This window comes from Ambystoma mexicanum, chromosome 4p (assembly GCF_040938575.1).
Source record: "Ambystoma mexicanum isolate Mex_15411 chromosome 4p, UKY_AmexF1_1, whole genome shotgun sequence".
Lineage (NCBI taxonomy): Eukaryota > Metazoa > Chordata > Amphibia > Caudata > Ambystomatidae > Ambystoma > Ambystoma mexicanum.
Window position 1 is genome coordinate 195,820,301 of NC_090927.1, and position 18,952 is coordinate 195,839,252.

Below are 18,952 nucleotides of genomic sequence, written 5' to 3' on the forward strand. Positions count from 1 at the left end.
AGGAATAAAAAAAAAGTCCCAGATCAGAGGGTTGACTACACTCTGTGTCTACAGCCAAAATACAAGCAGAGCAACTGTCAATGGAGGTGCTGTGGAGAAGGAGATCATTTGTGGCTCAAGGGTCAGGGAAATTAAAGTACTAGTGAAGGAATTGGACTAGATTTCCAAGGAACAGATCTTGAAAAAAGGTCTATCCACATACCCATTCCATGGAAACCCTAAGCCCAGGCCAGATCTACCAGACAGCACTGCATAGAAATAAAAGTGCAGGTGGTGGAAAATTGGTATTCGGAGTGTGCCATGGCATCTCCTCCTTCACAAAACTAAAGGGCAAGGTGACCATGTGCCTGCATCTCTAGTGTTTGCTCTGTGAATACCGGCATTGGCCTGTCTATGAAGTAGTGATGGGCATGATGGGAGAGAAGGGGTCAAGTCCTGATTTAGCATACGTTAAAAACAATCGGTATCAGGTAATATTGTGCCGGTATATAATGCCACCATACATATTTCCCCTGGGAAACCGCATAGGCGACATTATATACGAGGACAACATATGGGGAAATGGGAGCGGGGGTGTCTCCCACTTGCTCCTTATGATATCTCTGGAAAAGGCGCCATTGTTGTATGGCGACATTTTTGCAGGGACATTATCAAATGGAACCAAACATTCCGGGGAACAAAGACCATCTAGGAGCCTACAGGGAGGCAGGTGAAGCCTGCCTACTATTTGAGTGTCCTTCCTGCAGTTAAGACTCATGAAGCATGGGCAAAGAGGGCAGGAACTGGACACCTCAAAATAGCAGAGATTGAGGGGGTGTACAGTCAGGTGGAGACTGCCAACCGGAGTTCCCATCTGGACTTGAATCTTCAGTTTCCTCCCACCTCGAACACCCAGTCATAAAATAATGGTGAAATGTTCAGTTGTGCGGTCAAGTTTGAATTTGAGAAAAGCATCTCAAAAAGGACTTAACTGTATTATAAATACTCCATTAGCAATAAAAGTAATGGCATAGGCTAAACACTAAAATGTTCCCATGCTTTCCGAAACTGTGCAATTGTGTGAGGAAGTATTGTGTTTAATGTTGGACAGACCAATGCATTTCTTTTTAGTTTTAATGCTATTTAATTAGCAGTCTGCACTGGATTGTCAACAAAGTTGCAGGTATTTATGAAGTTGTCAGTCACATTCAATGGGATAGTTCTAACCTTTTATAGAAATATTCACCCCTAGGAATAAGCTATAAAAAGTTAAATGAATCACCCTTTATATAGACTGATCCTATGATAAGAAGCGGCTAATGCCATTCATCCATAAAAAAAATCTTTTATACAAAAAATTAATAGATGGGACTGGACCCAAAACTACATACAACTGTCAACTTTGAAGGGGTACGAAGCTGTATCTCATGTAATCCACAGATACAGAAAGCCCCAACAATACCAGTTACTTTGCCCTGATCCCGAGGTACGACAATTTATGTTAAGATTGCGGACAAACCAGTTACAGGTATTAGCGGTTATTGGACCACGATTATGTATTCTACCGAAGGACAGGAGCTGTCGTATCTGTGAGAAGGGAGAAAATTTAGAAACTACTAGGCATGTCCTGACTATGTGCCCTCGTTTGGGCTCACTGTATATGTGCATGCTAGGAATGCTGGTAAACAACTATGAGACCATTAAGGGAGACTCCTATTGGGATTATTGTTTAAATTCCGGTTCAATTCAACTGGCACTATACAGAGTATGGGTTAAAGTCAAAAGTTTATTACCCAACCATCCGGTATCAGCAGAATCGTGCGGGGCACCTTAGGAATCAGTCCTTATGTTCAAAGTTTGAAGTTGGATTATTATTATTATGATTATTATGATTGATTCCCGGTACTTAGTTGTATGTACCCTTCTGCGCGAGGTATCCTGTGTGTAGAGTTGTATATGGTATGTTTGGGACTGTGTCATACTTATCTTTTATATTCTACTTTTGCATTGTATTGTATTAACTTAGTATTGCTTTGTGTTTGATTATGTATATATGTATAATTTCTTTTAAAAATGTACTTAATGTATTGATTGTGATACGTTTGTATTAAGTCATTTTATGTACTTGTATATTTTGTGTAAAGTTCGAATTTGAACTATGTCACAATAAATGTATTATTATATACATTCTAAGGGTTTGTCAGGCAGTAGAGGTTCTATTAAATCCATTCTGGTTCTTGCAGTCCCCATTCCCCCATGTAGGACTTCAAACCACACTATGCAAATAAAAGGAAAATACAAGATGAGCTTATATCCTTCCTGCAATAACTCCTAGCCCTGGCTCTCAGTTTCAAGACCTATTGCTCAGACACTCCCCCAAATAACAGAAGGCCGCTTCATAGAAAGTATTTTCACTTTCCAGCACAGGGCAGAAGGGATTAGATGATTAACCCAAGTCTTTCCAGAGAGGAGTTGTACAGTCACTCGACTGGAAAGCAATGCCTTCCAAGACAGTCAGTAAGAGTATCCAAACACAAGACAAAGAATAATGTGACTGTTTGGCGTAAGAGAAAGTAACCTTACTGTCTTTAGGAAGGGTCATATTGTTCTGTTCGAATGTTAATTACCTGTTCCTCCTGCCCACCTACCCATCCTTTCTGATTTTGGGGCAGCGGATTCAGTTAATGCATTGAAAAACCAAATGGCAGCGTCAATGAATAAATAGTAAGAGCAATGTTTGTTTCTAACAAATTGGGGCATGTGCAATATTTTCAGTGTTTTTAATAATGAGTTTGAAATTGTTAATGTTATGGTGGGTTTGAGGTAGGAAAGAGTTAACATACCATAGTCGATAGAGTTTTTTTCTTTTTTTTTTTTTAAACTTCTGAGGCGAGCCAAGAATTGCACAATGTTCATTCATTCTGCAGTAGTATCCGGGTGAGGCCATGTAGCCCAAGCAGTTAGGTGGCATATTATGTCATTTGTAACTATATAAAAGAAAATATAAGGGTGAATATTTAGCTTTCATACCTTCATCTTCATCGCCCGACATCCATAGCTGACCTCATCAATTCGGATTTCAAGTTGGAAGGCATCCAGTCGTTCCCTTGGGTTGTATGCCAACATATCACGGAGAAGATCACATATGTCCTCAGGCAGATACTTCTTGCTTTTCAGAGGGATGTTCAGCTCCATTCTTGGGTTTTCAAGCAATGCCTCCCCAATTGGTACAATATTCTGGCCACGGCAGATATATATTCCTAAGTGAAAAAATAACAAAGAAACAATCAAGCTTGTTAGGTGGTGAAAATGAAAGGATCATTATGAGAAATTCTTCCCAGCTGTGGATGGTCCTTGTATCGGTCAAGCTTATGCCACTTTCGACTAACAAGGAAAGAGGCAAACTGTCAGTGTCCTGCAGGTTTGAGATCCTTTGACAGAATCAGAAGGCATGTGGTTAACAGGCTAAAACCAATAGCACACCGCCCATACACACACTAGTTACTTGCATCATTTACCCAATTTTGTTTTCATTTGATGTTTTTAATTTCTTAATTGATTGTTTTTTTTTAAACATAATAGTTTGTTTTCACACAGTGTAGACTTGCACGGATTGCTGGTAAGTTAGGAATACAAATTGTATAAATACATAACCATTCTAGATCTAGATTTGTTGCAAGATCCATGTATTCAGATTTGGGGACTGCAGACTCTCACAGGACTGTTCCAAGCAAAGACATCAGTCTGTAATGGGAGTTGGGGTCCTTTGGCACAAATACAAGAGAAGAAACAAGCTGTGTGGATGGCACCAGTGCCTCTTCGAATAACAAAAAGGAGACTGCAATGGAAACTAAGAACCATATATAGGAAAGCCAAAGCGGGACACATTTCCATCAGATAGCTATGCAGAAGTTATCCCTAGACTTTTCACCTGGATATCACAACCTTTTCCATCCTACCTTCTTTAACATGGAATGTGTTAAGAGATTTACGGCAAATTGTTAAAAGTATGAAGACACCACATCTGTAAAGATATTCAATGGCTTCAATGGAATGCAGAAATGCCAACTTGCCTGAATTACTCTTATCACAGTATGCAGATCTCTTCTCATTTCACGTTTGGAAGAACACATGTCACACGGTTAAAAAAAAAAAAAAAGTATGTTGCTTTCTATAAGGACTCAAACTCCCAGACCCAGTCCATGTAGCTCTACACCACACTATCCAAACTTGGAGCAAGGAAGTCCCCTGGTATAAAAGGAGGTAGGAGACCAGTAAATGGAGTGCTGCTTGTAGAAGGGTCTTTATCTGTGTGCATTTCATTTCATATGAACAAGAGAGGCAACCACAATGGGCCAACTAAACAATAGCAAAGGGAATAACACTGCAGACATTGATCAAAAGGGAAGAGACAAAACCTCGGAAATCTGAAACTACAGACTGCTGACTTGTTCCATACTCCCCTATGTGCAAAGACATGGACTAGAAGTACAATAGCCGCTGCTGTGAGTAACTCTGGAGTTCAGTCCGCATTTCTCCAGACTCCTTAGACAGATTGTCTAAGACTACATCAGATGAGCAAAGCAGCCAAACCTGCTGTCTAACAAAGAAGTAGCCCATCAAGCTTGCACACAAATTCAAGAACGCTTTTGGAGCGATTACTGCTCTGTGGAGGATTTCAAGAGGCACATGGCATTTGAACACCACAGATGCTGCCTTATCGCCAATGGCGTGAGCATGTATGCGTGATCAAAGCAATAAGGCCACTCACAAAGTAGCAGGTGTGTAGAATATAACGCAACCAGAAAACCAAGATTGTGGAAAATGGCAAACATTGCAGAACATGGTATGCCAATGCTTTTTAGATTACAGGGGCTCACTAAGTACAGGTCTTGGATGTGAGAAAATTAAAAAGAAAAAAAGAAACTGCACAGGAGAACCAAATAAACAAGTGAATGGCAGGCAGTGCAGCTAGAGGCAATTGTAGTGACTGCTTATTTCATGTGTCATACCTTGCTCCTAGAAAGTTTACCTTTAATGTTCATTCTCCAGTCTGTTTTCACATAGGATTTGCTCAAGATAAAAATCACTTTCATCAAGAACAGAAGATCAGATTAGGATCCAAATCCTCCGATTACAACGTCACCAACTTGGCAAACTTGCCAGTACACTAGCTTTCCTCGGTTTCTTCTTGCTGCCTTTGTTTTTTATTTGCTATGGCGCTGCATACCATGTCCAGTTTATTTTTAAGTATTGCCACATTTGTCAGATATGAAAACTGATAGGTGGGAAAAATAGTTTCTTCAACAGCCTACAATTTTGGACAAGAATGGAAAACAAGATTAGAATCTGTCATCATTTTGACAAAATCAGAAAGGTCCAGGAAGAAAGATCACAGGATTCCTCAACAGCATCCCAGAAAGGCAGATCAGTGCAGGATTGAAAGATCCAACACCCAGCTAATTAAACTTCCAAAAGCTATGAGAAAAAAGAAAATTGACATTTACCAAATCAGTAAATGTTTGGATCAGTGATTTGTGATGAAGGTTTGACACACCAGCACAAATCTAAATTAAAAAAAGACTGATCTCTTGCATATAGCCCCACGTGGAGGCAGAAACACAAACGGTTCTGCTTCGCAAAACACAAGAACAGAGAATTCTGACCACTGACCAAACCACCCCAGCAAGAAACTGCAATGAATACCAATATGGCATCCTGAGGCTTTCTAACCTTCCATCTATAGACCATGATCATGGGTCATAAAAAGAGCATGTTGATGGAACAAGGAGGATTCAAAGATCAATGAAACAAAGAAATCACTGAGAATAGGCAACAACTTCTTATACCTCGCAGGCATTCACCCCATTGGGAAAGGGGAAGACACAGCAGAGGAACACCAGCTGCCAAGACCTGTAAGAGGCAACAAGGAGGCACTAGCTGCTGAAGCCTGGTGAAGAGATGGCAAAGTGTGGTAAACAGGAGGTACTCGGACCTTGGTAGGGGCTGGAACTATTTACCAAGGAGCACTGGTTGTTAGCAGGGATGTGAGGCTTGGAAGCAGTAGCAGGAAGGTGGCTGAGCATCCAGTAAACAGTGTTGCTTGAAGAGTAAGGGCCACTGGAGACGCTGCCACAAGGAAAACTCTTGGCCTGCTCAAGATGTAAATAAACTTAGGTCAGTCTCTGAAACAAACAAGTTGGGGGTCTGATTGATTGAAAACCCCAGGCTGTGAAGATCTACCAGAGTCTGAGCTCAGGAAATAGTCTCCCAGGAGTCCCAGCTTCATTGAGCCCGTCATTCAGGAAGTGATACAAATGCACAGCATGGAGTCGGAGTATAGAGGTGACTGTTGTCAAGAGAATCGAAGGAACTTCTAATGAAGCGGCCAAATAGGAACGTTGAAGTAAGCATCCTTCATAGCCCTTTTCAATAGGGAAGATACCGGGGCTGGAGTTCTTACCTTAAGCCTTCGTAAAAGGAGTGACCAGTTTTTCCAGAAGTGCCAGAATGGTTCCCGTGCCCACCTGGTTATTTTTCTAAATGCGGAACAATGTTTAGAAAAACCCACAGTTCCTTTCAGAGGGAGGTGGCACCTCAACTGCCTTCATGGGTGTTAAGGCTCCATCTAAAGAGCCTCTCTCACCAGTGACCACTTGCAATAGAGGGGGATGAATAATACAAGGAATAAGAAGACTAAACCCAATGAGAGAACAGAAATGACCCAAGGGTCCTTCAATTGCAGCTCTTTTCTTCTCTGCTGGTGTGCAGATCTGTCACAGAATATATGCTTTTGAAACAAAGATGGACGATTATATCACATCTACAGCCACTAGGTTGGCCTTGGCTAAACATGATCTAAAAGCCAAATGAAATACTTAATCTCTAATCTTCAACCACAGCTTTCAATTAGTGTCTGCAAGGATCTGGTATTGCCTGTCTCAAACGAAAAGCTGCAGTCAGGTATTTCACACGCACACGGCTATCAAGAAGTCCTTTCTTTAAAGGAAAAGACAAAGAAGTAGAGTGAGACCTGCTCCAAATGGTAGCTTTTGCTATTACAGATTGAGCTTGGGTCAAAACACTTATGACCCTCAAGCAGTGTTTTTTTTATTTTATTTTGCACTATGTCTTTTTTTTTTTAAACAGCACAACTAATTCACAATACAGAAGAGCAATCTACGGATAAGTCCTGCTTTACTCACAGCTCAATGACACAGCAGGAAAAGTTTGCCACAACACTAAACGCATCGTAGAACAATGGAAATGGAACATCGGTAACAATCGAGGAAGAAAGGAGTGTCAGACAAGGACATAGTGAGGCAGACAAAACTAGGAAACAAGAAAGAGGGAGTACAGTACCCATTATTACTGGCGATGCTACCAAAAAAGGGTGTACTGATGGAACAAAGATGTCCAGTTACAATTTTACATTCAACAAGAGCTTGGTTCTCGGACCACTGAACTGATGCACGGAGTATTGGAGTCTGCCACCTACCCAAGAGTGGAAGATATTGGCGATTGTGAAATTCTCCCCTATTCTCCCCATAGGAGTTCTAAAGAACAGAACTTCTTGGATGGATATAAAATAGACTGTGGGTTCATGTATACAAGTTGACAAGCATATCACTAAAATCTCCGCTATTCAAGGATGATGGGGAACGTTTGCGTTTTTAGTCTGAATGTACAGTTGGTTATTTTTACACATGTGCAAACACTTCAGCAACAAGCCCAAATGTATAGGATCGCCAATGAACAATATATACAATGTTCTCAGTTGTAGTGGTTACTTGCCCACTTCGACACAGGATCTGAGGTGAGGTTAATTTCCTAAATTAAACATTTTTTATATGTTTGAATATGGCTGAATATAAGGTTTGCTCTTGGAAAGTGAAGTTAAGGCTTATCAAAGAACAGAGGCTGCTCCAACATTTGCTGGTGCAGAGGGTGTACTGCACTTTTTTTTGCAAGAGACGCACAAAGCTTTAATACTTCCACAGAGCTTCAGAAAGATTGGATTTGCCACAGAGCTCTCCGAAAGGTTGGATTCCTGATCTCATCATGCCCACTTTACATTGCCCTGCTCAGGGGTGGTTACACGGATAGAAATATTGATGCTTTTTTATTAAAGGTATTAAGGACCCAGAAGGGTGATACATACGTGTGCGTAGTTCAATGCAAACACAATAAACCTTAGCATGTATGCCTCAGTGCGAGACGGGCGCTAGATCTTTGTAAACCTAGCAGCTTTCCAACATTTTTCTTATTTGTTTATTGGTGGTGATTTTAGTACAATACTTTTCCATTAAGATAGATAGGCAAGTCCCTGTGCCCTCACACTGTTCCAGGGCATCAACAGCAGTGGGGAACACAGTAAGGTGAATATTTGGAGATCAACCCAAATATTAGAGACAATACTTTTTTGGTGCACGTAATCCAATGTTCACGGCTAGTCATGCGGTCACTCTGAAATTGTTACAATCACCTATTGTACTACGCATGAGGCAGTGTCCACCAGACCTTCACCTAGATGGAGATTAAATTTTGAAATACCTGCATATGGTTAAATAACTCCAGGAATGAGAAAATGAGTTTTGGCCAGTAAATATATTCCCTGTAGTATTTCTTCAAATTAAATGATACACTGAAGCCCTGCCAGTCCTTGTGGGCAGTCATGTTGAAAGGGTTTGGAGAGCAGAAATCAGCTCTACTGACAGAAATAGCACATTTTGAACCAAAACAAAAATGTGGGCCCTATAGAACTATGCCAAATGGATAGAGATGCACAATAAAGAAAAATAATCGGGCAGAGAAATATTTTCAGATATGAGACACGTCCGAGAAAAAGGACAGCATGCTGGTGGTATTTCACCTATTGTGACATACTATTTAACAGATCAAGAAGACAGACGTAACCATAGCGACTGCTGCCCATTATATGAACTACCAGTTTGATCAATTCTAGCAGGACCTGTATGGTGAAACATCACCAGAATCGAGTGGTGCCAGAACCCATTTTACAGGCTATACATTTACCCACGGTCTCACAAGAAGAATGGTCAGTCTGGAATTCCAGGTCTACGAAAGAGGAAGCGTTCCCTTCAATTTCAGCCTTGACGAGGGGGCAAGAATGTGCCTTCGATGATATTTCAACAGATATGTTAACCAAGTCCTAAACAGGACAGAAGCACTTCCTCTTCTGCAGCCTATAAACCGGTATCATTGATAAATTCTGATGCATTTTTTTGCCAAATGTCTTACAGCAAGACTGGATATGATGATCTCTGGACTACTTCACAAGGATGACACCAGATTTTTCATGGAAAAGCACTTCACTCATTAGTAATACAATGGAGGTTAAGTATGCAATCTCCCTGAGTAACAGGCTGACAACCACACTAAGTATGCTTTTCATACGGACCGGTTCCATGGACCCTGTGCTCTGCCCCACACACAAAGGCAACACCCACGACTTACATCATCCCCCCCCACATCACCTGTGCAGACCCTATCCCACTCGACTAGTCTGACCACGTAGCCATCCTATTATCAGTCACCTGCTCTAATAATAAAGTTACTCACCGTAGTGACTACCTTACTACTAGTCCATAGTCCCCTCTCCTCCATACTTAGGGGACATTCCTCCATCCTGTGGGACGGACCGGAGCACTTTGTAAAAAACATCATTTTTCAACAATGTGTCCTTCTCTTTTTACGCGGGGTACCGCAAGCGGCCGTAACCCAGTCCTCCTTAGCTCCGCCCAGTGCATCGCCCATCAGTCCTTTTCTATCGCCAGGTCTATGACCTTTGCAATAACAGGAACCTTTTTAAGAGGGGACGGTGGGCGTATGGAGGAAAGGGGACTCTGGATTAGGTCTAAGGTATCACTACGGCGAGTACCTTTATTATACTCCTAGGTCCCCGTCCCCTTTCCTCCATACTTATGGGAGATTCCCAAGCACTCCTCACAGTAATTACAGGTGGATGGAAAACTCCTTACTGAAACAGGTTTTTAAGCACAGCTTGACCGAACGGAGCACCAGCCCTGGAGCTCAGGTCTAGACAGTAATGTTTACAAAAAGCCGATGGGGAGGCCCACGTACCCGCTTTCGTGATGGTCTCCCAGGGAAGATATTTTTGTAAGGCAACGGCAGCCGCCTTGCCCCGCACAAGATGAGCACGAATCCCCTTTGGGGCCCGAAGACCCTGAATGGTATACGCCTCAGAAATACAGGCTGCGATCCACCGGGAGATGGTCGATTTCGAGTCCGGTTTTCCTTGCGGATTTCCGAAGGTCACAAAAAGCTGCGAGGAGTTCCTGAGATCAGATCTTCTGTCCAGATAGAACTTAGAGGCTCTTCTAACGTCCAGGCAGTGCAGAACCCTTTCAGCCAATGAGGCCGGGTCTGGGAAGAATACAGGCAATGAAATTGACTGATTCAGATGAAAATCAGAGACCACCTTAGGAAGAAAGGCGGGATTCGTTCGCAGGTCAACCTTATTAAAAGTAAGGAATGGATGCTCAACCGACAAGGCATGAAGCTCACTTACACGCCTTGCGAATTCACAGCAATTAAAAAGTACACTTTCCAGGAAAGGTACTTAAAGTCGACAGTAGCCATGGGCTCAAAAGACTTATGACAAGGCCGTAAGGACCACATTCAAATCCCACCTTGGATGCAGTTTACGAACAGTAGGATAAAGATTCATGAGGCCCGCAAAGTGTCTTAATGACTGAACACTGGTCAGTGGACAAATAAGCGGCAATACAGGACAAGACATGGATGCCAGACTCTGCCAAATGTGAGACAAAAGACAGGACCGTGTCGATAGCCTCCATGCGGTCTAGCTGACTCACCAAACACCAGGGACAGAAGTGTAGCCATTTACTTTCATACAGAGATCTTGTTGAGGGCTTCCTGGCCACTTAAATAATGCGCATGTTATCCACAGACAAGTTGAAACGCTCTAAAGATCTGAACTCAGGCACCAAGCCGCCAAGCTGAAAGATTGTGGGCAGGGGTGGCACAGTTGTTGATCGCTCTGGTGAAGCAGGTCGGGAACCTGTGGAAGCTTGAGCGGCAGGCACACTGATAGATGCTGAAGCTCCGTAAACCAGAACCTGGCTGGCCACCAAGGGGCTATGAACAGCAGGCAGCAATTCAGTGTGTTCCTCAGCTTGCAAAGCACCCGATGTATTAGAGGAAGAGGTTGAAAGGCATAGGTCTTCATATTGTGCCATTGCATTTGGTGAGCATCCCCAAGCGAGGCAGCTCCGAGCCCATTCCTGGTGGCATACAGGGGAAGCTTCTTGTTTAAAGATGTTGCCAAGAGGTCCACTTCTGGAGTGCCCCCAGCAGCGAAAAATGTCCGAGAGGATCTCTGTTCAGTTCCCACTCGTAGCTGACAATTACTCGTCGGCTGAGGGCATCCGCAGTGACATTCAGCTGGCCCGGGATGTGAACCGCCACCAGCCAGATACCATGCTGAAGGGCCCATTCCCAGATCTGAATGGCAAGATCCACATGAGGAGAAGACCTGGTACCCCCCTGCTTGTTGATATAGAACATGGACACTGCATTGTCCGTGCGGACACAGACCACCTTGTTGAAAATACCTGGTTTGAACGCTTTCAGCGCCAGGAATATAGCCCGGAGCGCCAGATAATTTATATGAAGCCGTCTGTCCTGCGGCGACCAGAGATCTGAAAATTTTCCAATGAAAGCATCCTCTGCCGAAGGCTTAGACATTGTGGCAGGAGGAAGCTTCTCATGAGCGGAATAGCTCCAGGGCCGCAAAGGAGAGGGTTGCCAAGAGGGGCCCTCACCAGCCGGGATGACGTAGATCAACGGCGCAGACGCCGCAGGGAGCGAGACTGTGTGTTATAATGGCATCCGAGCGTTCCAGTCATAAACTGGACGAACCTGCACCAGAAAAATGCTGTTCACCCGAAAAGATGCACCCAACGCCGATGGCGTAGGTGTAAGGTAAGAGTCCAAAATGGCTGTAGCAGTTCGCGCAGGAACGGGCAAAATTTTGTCAAGGCCCAAGGAGAACTGCGTCACATGTGTGAGTGAGGCAGGTATCTCCACAGATGGTCATGGGTCTTGACTTTAGCCTTGACACAAGGAACCTCGGCAGAGCCGGTACTGTGTTGCCTAGGCTGTTTCTGAGACATACTAGTAGCCAAATTAGCCTCTGAAAGAGGAACCTCGGCAACGCCAGTAACAGAGGAATTCCGGTCAGCGACCTCACTCTGTGCCCCCTCAACAGAACCGGAATCCCCACTAGAGCGGGACCGATGAGTAACCCACCTCACCGACAAGACCTTAACAGGCCTCGCAGTTCTGTCGGTCACCTTAGCCTCCAATAGAGGAACCTCGGACCAGAGTCCGGTAACAGCTCCCTCACGAGGGGCCTCAAACTTTGGTTCGGTACAGAAAACCTGAATAGAGGCCTCAGGGAGCACCCCAGTGTCTGTATGGGATGCACCAGACAAGGAGACCTCCAAGCAAGCTCCGGTACCCACCGCCTCAGTAGAACTGGGCCGTTGAATAACCCCCACAGGAGGGGCCTCGGATTGCAATCTGGTGTGAGTAGGCCCCTTACGGAGGCCCACGGAGAAAACTCTGGTACTTCTCTTAGGCCTAGAAGGCACCTCAGGTGAAACCCCGTTGATGGAGCTTTTAAAGCCCCTCCTGGACCAGGAAGACCCTGGGAAGGAGTCCCCCAGTCGGGGTGCCCTAAAAACTAAAGAACTTACCGGGCGTCGTCTTCTCGTCGAAACTCTGAAAATGCGAATGAGTAACACACTGGAACACCTCCTCCCACCGTTCCAGACGATGAAGAGCCCGGACCGAAGGGGAATTGCAGTAGAAGCACGAGTCCCACCGGTGATCCGGCCCCAAACACTCTAAACAAAGAGGATGGGGGATCAGCTCTAGAGAAACGTTGTTCGCAGGAAAAACAATTAGGAAAAGCTAGCCGGAACGGCATAGATGGACTACTACGCGACGGTTAAACCGGAGCAGGAGAGGACACTGGAAGGAAAAAATCTTCCGAAGATGCAAGTGCGTCCAGTCCCGAATGTGCGGAGAAAAGGACTGATGGGCGCTGAGCGGAGCTGAATGCGGGGATACAGCCGCGTGCAGTACCCCACATAAAAAGGACACATTTTTGAAAAATGTGATGCTTTTTACAAAGTGCTCTGGTCCCGTCCCACAGGACGGAGGAATGTCCCATAAGTATGCAGGAAAGGGGACAGGACGTAGGAGTATAGGACCCATAAAGGTCAAGCTAAAGGCCCCTCACTTAAAGCCACATCCTGGTCAATGAGCTATAAGAAACCTTTGCACACTTCCCCACGTCATGCCATGCATCGGGTCTCCTGGAATTATTCAACAACTCTTATGAAACTGGTGGACACTCATGCACAGTTAAAAACCAGCCAGGCTAACACCAAACCATCCACCCCTTGGTACACCTGCGAGCTGCCCTCCAACAAATGCTCATTCAGAGCCCTAGAGAAACGGTGACAAAAACTATAACCCAGGAGACCTCACCAACACCAAATTTCTTTGTGCAAACTGTAGGATTCCAATCACTGAGGCCAACGCTGCTTACTACTCCACCACCATTGTGGCAGCCTCTAACAGGAGTAAAGCCCTCTAAAGTAGTAAAACATTGTACCTTCCCCGGCCCAGAGGTACCAGCAACTCCGGAAGAAAATGACAATCAACATATTTCTTATTAAAAAATAGACAAAATCCGAGAGACCATCAAATCAACATCTCGCAGCATTAGCACCCTCTGCACCCCGGCACGCAACTGCCCCTCTGGACCATCTCCTCTCTCTCTGCCACATCTCCTAAAAAGTAGTGCCTCCCTCAAACCCTCTTACTCCAACAATCTAATCCCAGCCTGCGCCATTAAACAATTGACGGGCCTGGTGCTCAATGTGCTCCTTAGCATCATCAATGCCTCCCTCGCAGAAGGGTCATGCCCAGACACCCTCAAGACTGGTCTCATACAACCTCACTTGAAGAATCAAACCCTAAATACAGACGACCTAGCCAACTACTGGTCCATTACAGATCTCCAGTTTATTGGCAAAATATTGGAAAAAGTAGTTGCTACACAACTACTTGCCAGAATAGAACAATTCCACCTTCTAAATGATTATCAGTTAGGGTTCCGCCCCAAGTGTAGCATTGAGACAGCCACCATGCAGGTGGTGGATGATGGCCTCCAAATCAAGTATAAGGGCGACTCATGCACCTTGGCCGCTCGGCTGCATTTAACACCATCTACCACCAAATCGTTCTCTCCCTCCTTGCCGACAGGATGGGCTTCTATGGCGCCCTCCTGAATTGGTTTACCTCCTACCTCTCAGACACCAGGCTGTCCAGATTAACTTGGTGCATTCTAACCGACCCAAGGTCTACTGCAGAGTCCCCCCAAGGCTCCATCCTCACACCAATCCTTTATAACCTGTGCATGGAGCATCTGGGCATTCTCCTCAAAGATCCCAATATAGGCATCCACCAATACGCCGATGATACTCTGTTGTACACAAGTGTAAATCGTGCACAGGACATAGCGTGCCTCTGCGATTACAGAGCCATCATCCAGTCCTGGATGTCGACTGCCTACCGCAAACTAAACCCATCCAAGACTGAATTTGTCCTCATCGGTGCCCGGCTGCTAAAAACGACTTGTCCAAAAATGGCTCAATGATGAGTCTAGAAGAATGTGATGCCCAACTCTCTGATTCAGCCCATCCTTAGGCTTCACCATTGACAGCAGCCTGTCCTTCCAGAAACACAGACAAGGCCGAAAAAGCCTAGCTCCGAATCTCCAGCCTGTACGAAATCAAACCCTTTATCTCGCTGCAGGATTTTAGGGACAGCAACGCAGGCCATTGTGGTCTTGCACATCGATGGGGTAAATGCTATCCCGATAGCTCCCAGCTGCTCACTTGGCTCTCCTAAAAGCAGTCCACCATGCTGCAGCAGAGAGCACAGAAATGTGACCGAATCACCCCCATCCTACCTAAACTACATTGGCTTCCTCTGCAGTCCAGAATACTGTTCAAGACTGCATGTATCATCTATAAAGCAGTCACGCAAAGCACACTAGCGTACCTTGTTGTTAAGCTCCACAAATCTGGCTGTAAACACTACACATGCAGCAAATAGACCAAGTGGCTTGAATCACAACTCATTCGCAAAGATGACCTGCAAACGATCCTTCTCTTGTAATGAATCCACCCTCTAGAATTCTATCCTGGTGTCAGCTCAGAATGCCCCAACAATTCTCCAATTTCACAAATCTCTCAAAATGTGGCTCTTTCAACAACACCTGACCAAGGACTAATTCCAATGGACGCACATACCAATGAGTAGACCTCACAGTGCTGTTCTATTAAAAGATGCCATCCCAAATGCTTGCTATCCATACTCTGTACACCGCACTGCTGCTCTCGAGCTAGGTCCGCGCTTTAAACAAGAAAATAGATGCAATCCAATCAAATTGTAAATGCTCTTGACAGGGTCAACTGGGACTTTCGTTGAGGCCTAACGGACAGGATGGGAATCACCTGCACATTTCAATCCTGGGTTAAAATATTACATAAAACTTTACAACAATTAGCACCAACGAAAGAGCATCCCAACCCTATAGATTACACTCTGGGACAAGGAAGGGAATGCCAGTTTTCACAGTTACTTTGCATTGTCAATAGAACCAGTAGCCGGATAAGGCAGTCCAGACTATGCACAGCACCGGGCGCACAGGCAATTCAGATGCACCCTGTGACACGGACTGCTAACTTTTGCAACAGGTTGCTATCACAGATCCTAGCCCATGAAGAAAAAGAAGGCAGCCATTAGCACGGGGAACAAGCTGATGAAGTGTATCAATCAAGGGTGAAAATGGAGGACAAATGAGGACATGTCAGGTTTGTTTGGGTGAGGTCAAGAGAGAAGTTGGACCAGGAGATCAGGCGCTTGCCTTTAGGTCATCACAACCAGCCAGTCAGTCAGCAACTAGAAAATAGGGGTTACTGATTTCTAGAGGCCATCTTGGGATAGGATATAAGAACACCTGTGCAAGGGAGGGAGCAGCCCACGTGAGTCGAGCGAGGGAAGGACATCTCTTTGTGAGACCCTTTTCAAGCCTTTTAAGAAAAACCCTTCAATGGTCTTCAAAGGTCTGTGTTCTTGAGGCCATCTGTGAATCACAAAAATACATTTCACCATCCATTGCCCCATTTTATTCTATACCAATTCAAAAATCTTCTACAGTGCAGACCAGGCACAGCTGCATCAGAGCAAGTCACAAAACAGATACAGAATTTACAATCATAACATATACAATATATAAAAAGTTAGACCTTTTAAAATATAAAGTTCCAGTTCCATTCAAAATACAGAATTCCATAACCATGCTTTCAGTGTTTTCAAAACACCAGGTAGTCAGGATTTTTGCGGCGGCCATCGGCAATGAATTCCAGAAATATACTGACGCTGTGAGAAGGATCTTTTCAGTGTAAGCGACTTCCAGGCAAAGGGTGTCTCTGCTATCGAGGCCTCATGAACCACATGATATGTTTTGTTTATTGGCCAAACAAATGGGACTCTGCCAATGTAATACTTTGTAAGCAATACATAAAACCTTAAATATGATCCTAGCGTCCAGAGGAAGCAAGTGTAGGGATCTCAGAATCACAGTAATATGCTCAAATGTAGGTGCTTTGACAAACAGACGTGCAACAGCATGGAAAACAGCCTTTAAAAAGGGGCAAGTGAAGAATGAGGAATACCGATCAAAACCGCATTTCCATAATCAATTTGAGATAAAACTAGTGACTGCACCAGAGTACAAAAGGCGCCTGCAGGCGCAAAAGGCTCATCTTATCTCAAAGAAAATAGATAATAGCTCACAAATTTCCCTAAGGCATTAATATTAGGCACCAACGATAATCTGGTGTCCAACTTAAAGCCCAACAAGTGAGCTGATAGGGAAAAGTCTGTCAACAAGGACTATTTGCATCTAAAAAAACAATGTATGTAAACAGATTGGCTAAAAGGAGAAAATTAAAGACATTCAGCCCTACACTGATTTAATTTTTTAAAAAAAAGGATCAGACATCCAACCCACAATCTTAACTAGACAATCTTGTAGAAGAAACATCCTTTCCAGATGCAACTCTCATATAGAGCCGAGTGTATAAAGATTAAAAGGGTAATGTAGAGAGAATTGAACCCTGGGGAACACCAAACAGTGTTGGGAAAGGGTAAGAGCGATTCTGACCCATCACAAATGACTAACATCTGGTATTCAGAAATGAACAAAACCACGCAAACACTTGATCTGTAAAACCCATTCAATGTCATAAAAAATCCCAACAGAAATCTTATGGTCGATGGCATAGAATGCTGTGGACAAATCTAACAAAATTAAAAAAGGCAGGATCCACCATCATCTGTATTTCTATACACATTGCCACAAATGTGCAGAGTAGCAGATTCAGAGATACATCGAGCCCGGAACCCAGATTGAAAAGGTGGTAATAGATTTTGGTCAATTATCCAACTATTCAATTGGTCCGAGACTATTCTTTCAAGAAATATACCCAAGTAGGGTAAAGAGAATACCACTCTATAATTATATGTAATATAACAGCCAGATGTAAGAGAAAGATGCACTAATAGTCTGTAAAAAGCAAAAAACAAACATTTTCTTTAATCTTGGATGGAAGACAGGGATCAAGGCTTTAATATTTGCCATTAATGCAATAGGTTTGTCATCATCTGGAGGTGAAGTATTCCATTAAGCCTACCTTGGCTTAGGTCCACGGAGGCCTGGGGATTTATTTTCCGGATTGCAACACTTCTATTAGAAGCCATTTTTGACATCTTTCTTTCGGAGTAGGGAGGGATTATGTAGAAAAGGGTTCATTAACTTAATATAGAAAATAAGGTTTTCGATTGATGGTCTGCAGCATCAATTGTCTAATTAGCTTAGAATTTTGCCTCAGAAATCATAGCAGCATACTCGCAAAATGAAGACCCTAAATTATCTGCAGAAGGAAGCAGATGCCATTATGTTCAATACAAATGTCATTGGTCAATTATTCGATCTGTAAACCATGGAGATAATGGTTTAGTTCTAAGTGACTTCGGCTGTACAGGTGCAGTAGCAGCTATACCCTTTCTTAGATGGTCATTAAATTGCAAAAACACATCCATTGACGCACGCTCATTATTTAAAATAGAAATGTCCCCAAGAACTAGTGCCAAAGAGGTCCGATTAATTAACGTGGAGTCCCGCATTAAAATAGTGCATTTCTTTTCATGACCATAAGAGGAAATTTGGTGTAGTCACCAATAAATGGTCAGACCAGTCAACTTTAATATAGTCAACTCCCAGCTCCAAATCCTGGGGACTAATAATACAATCCAAAATGTTCCCTTTGAGATGCGTTGGGGAACAACAATGCTGACAAAATTCGACCAACTCTAAGAAGCCAGGAAGTTAAAATTAGTTACATGATGCATTCCCCCAGGGATGGGGGAAATGCACTCCCTCCAGCTGCAAAAACCTGTCTGGATACATGGTGTGTTTCTCCATAAATGCCCCCATTCTTCCATAAACGATCATACACCGTCATGGGCCATATGTGTCAGATTATTAAATCGTAAAAAAGGCATCCCATACATTTTATAACAAGTTAATTTGGTCTGGAGCAGGAGGGAGTTTTCATTTATGTACCACTGCTACTCTACACACTTGCAACTCCGCCTCATACATACTCAGCAATTTACAACTCTCAGACATTTGAGGGGAGCAAAAAGGTTTTAACAGGGTCCAGCAGCATGCAAACCAGCACAATGTCTTCGTCCCAGCTAAGAAGGTATTCCCAATACGTTTGGAGAACGGTGCAAGTCCACCACATATGGAGGAAAGTAC

General features: G+C 43.8%; 1 protein-coding gene across 1 annotated transcript in view; it reads right to left on the bottom strand.

Moving 5' to 3' along the window:
* LOC138453136 (serine/threonine-protein kinase pdik1l-like) overlaps window positions 1-18,952 on the bottom strand; it is a 476,483-nt gene that overhangs the window by 115,082 nt on the left and 342,449 nt on the right. Inside the window, exon 3 of the mRNA XM_069605690.1 lies at window positions 3,010-3,239. Within this exon, the coding sequence (XP_069461791.1) occupies window positions 3,010-3,239 (230 nt within the window). The remainder of the gene's footprint in view (window positions 1-3,009; window positions 3,240-18,952) is intronic.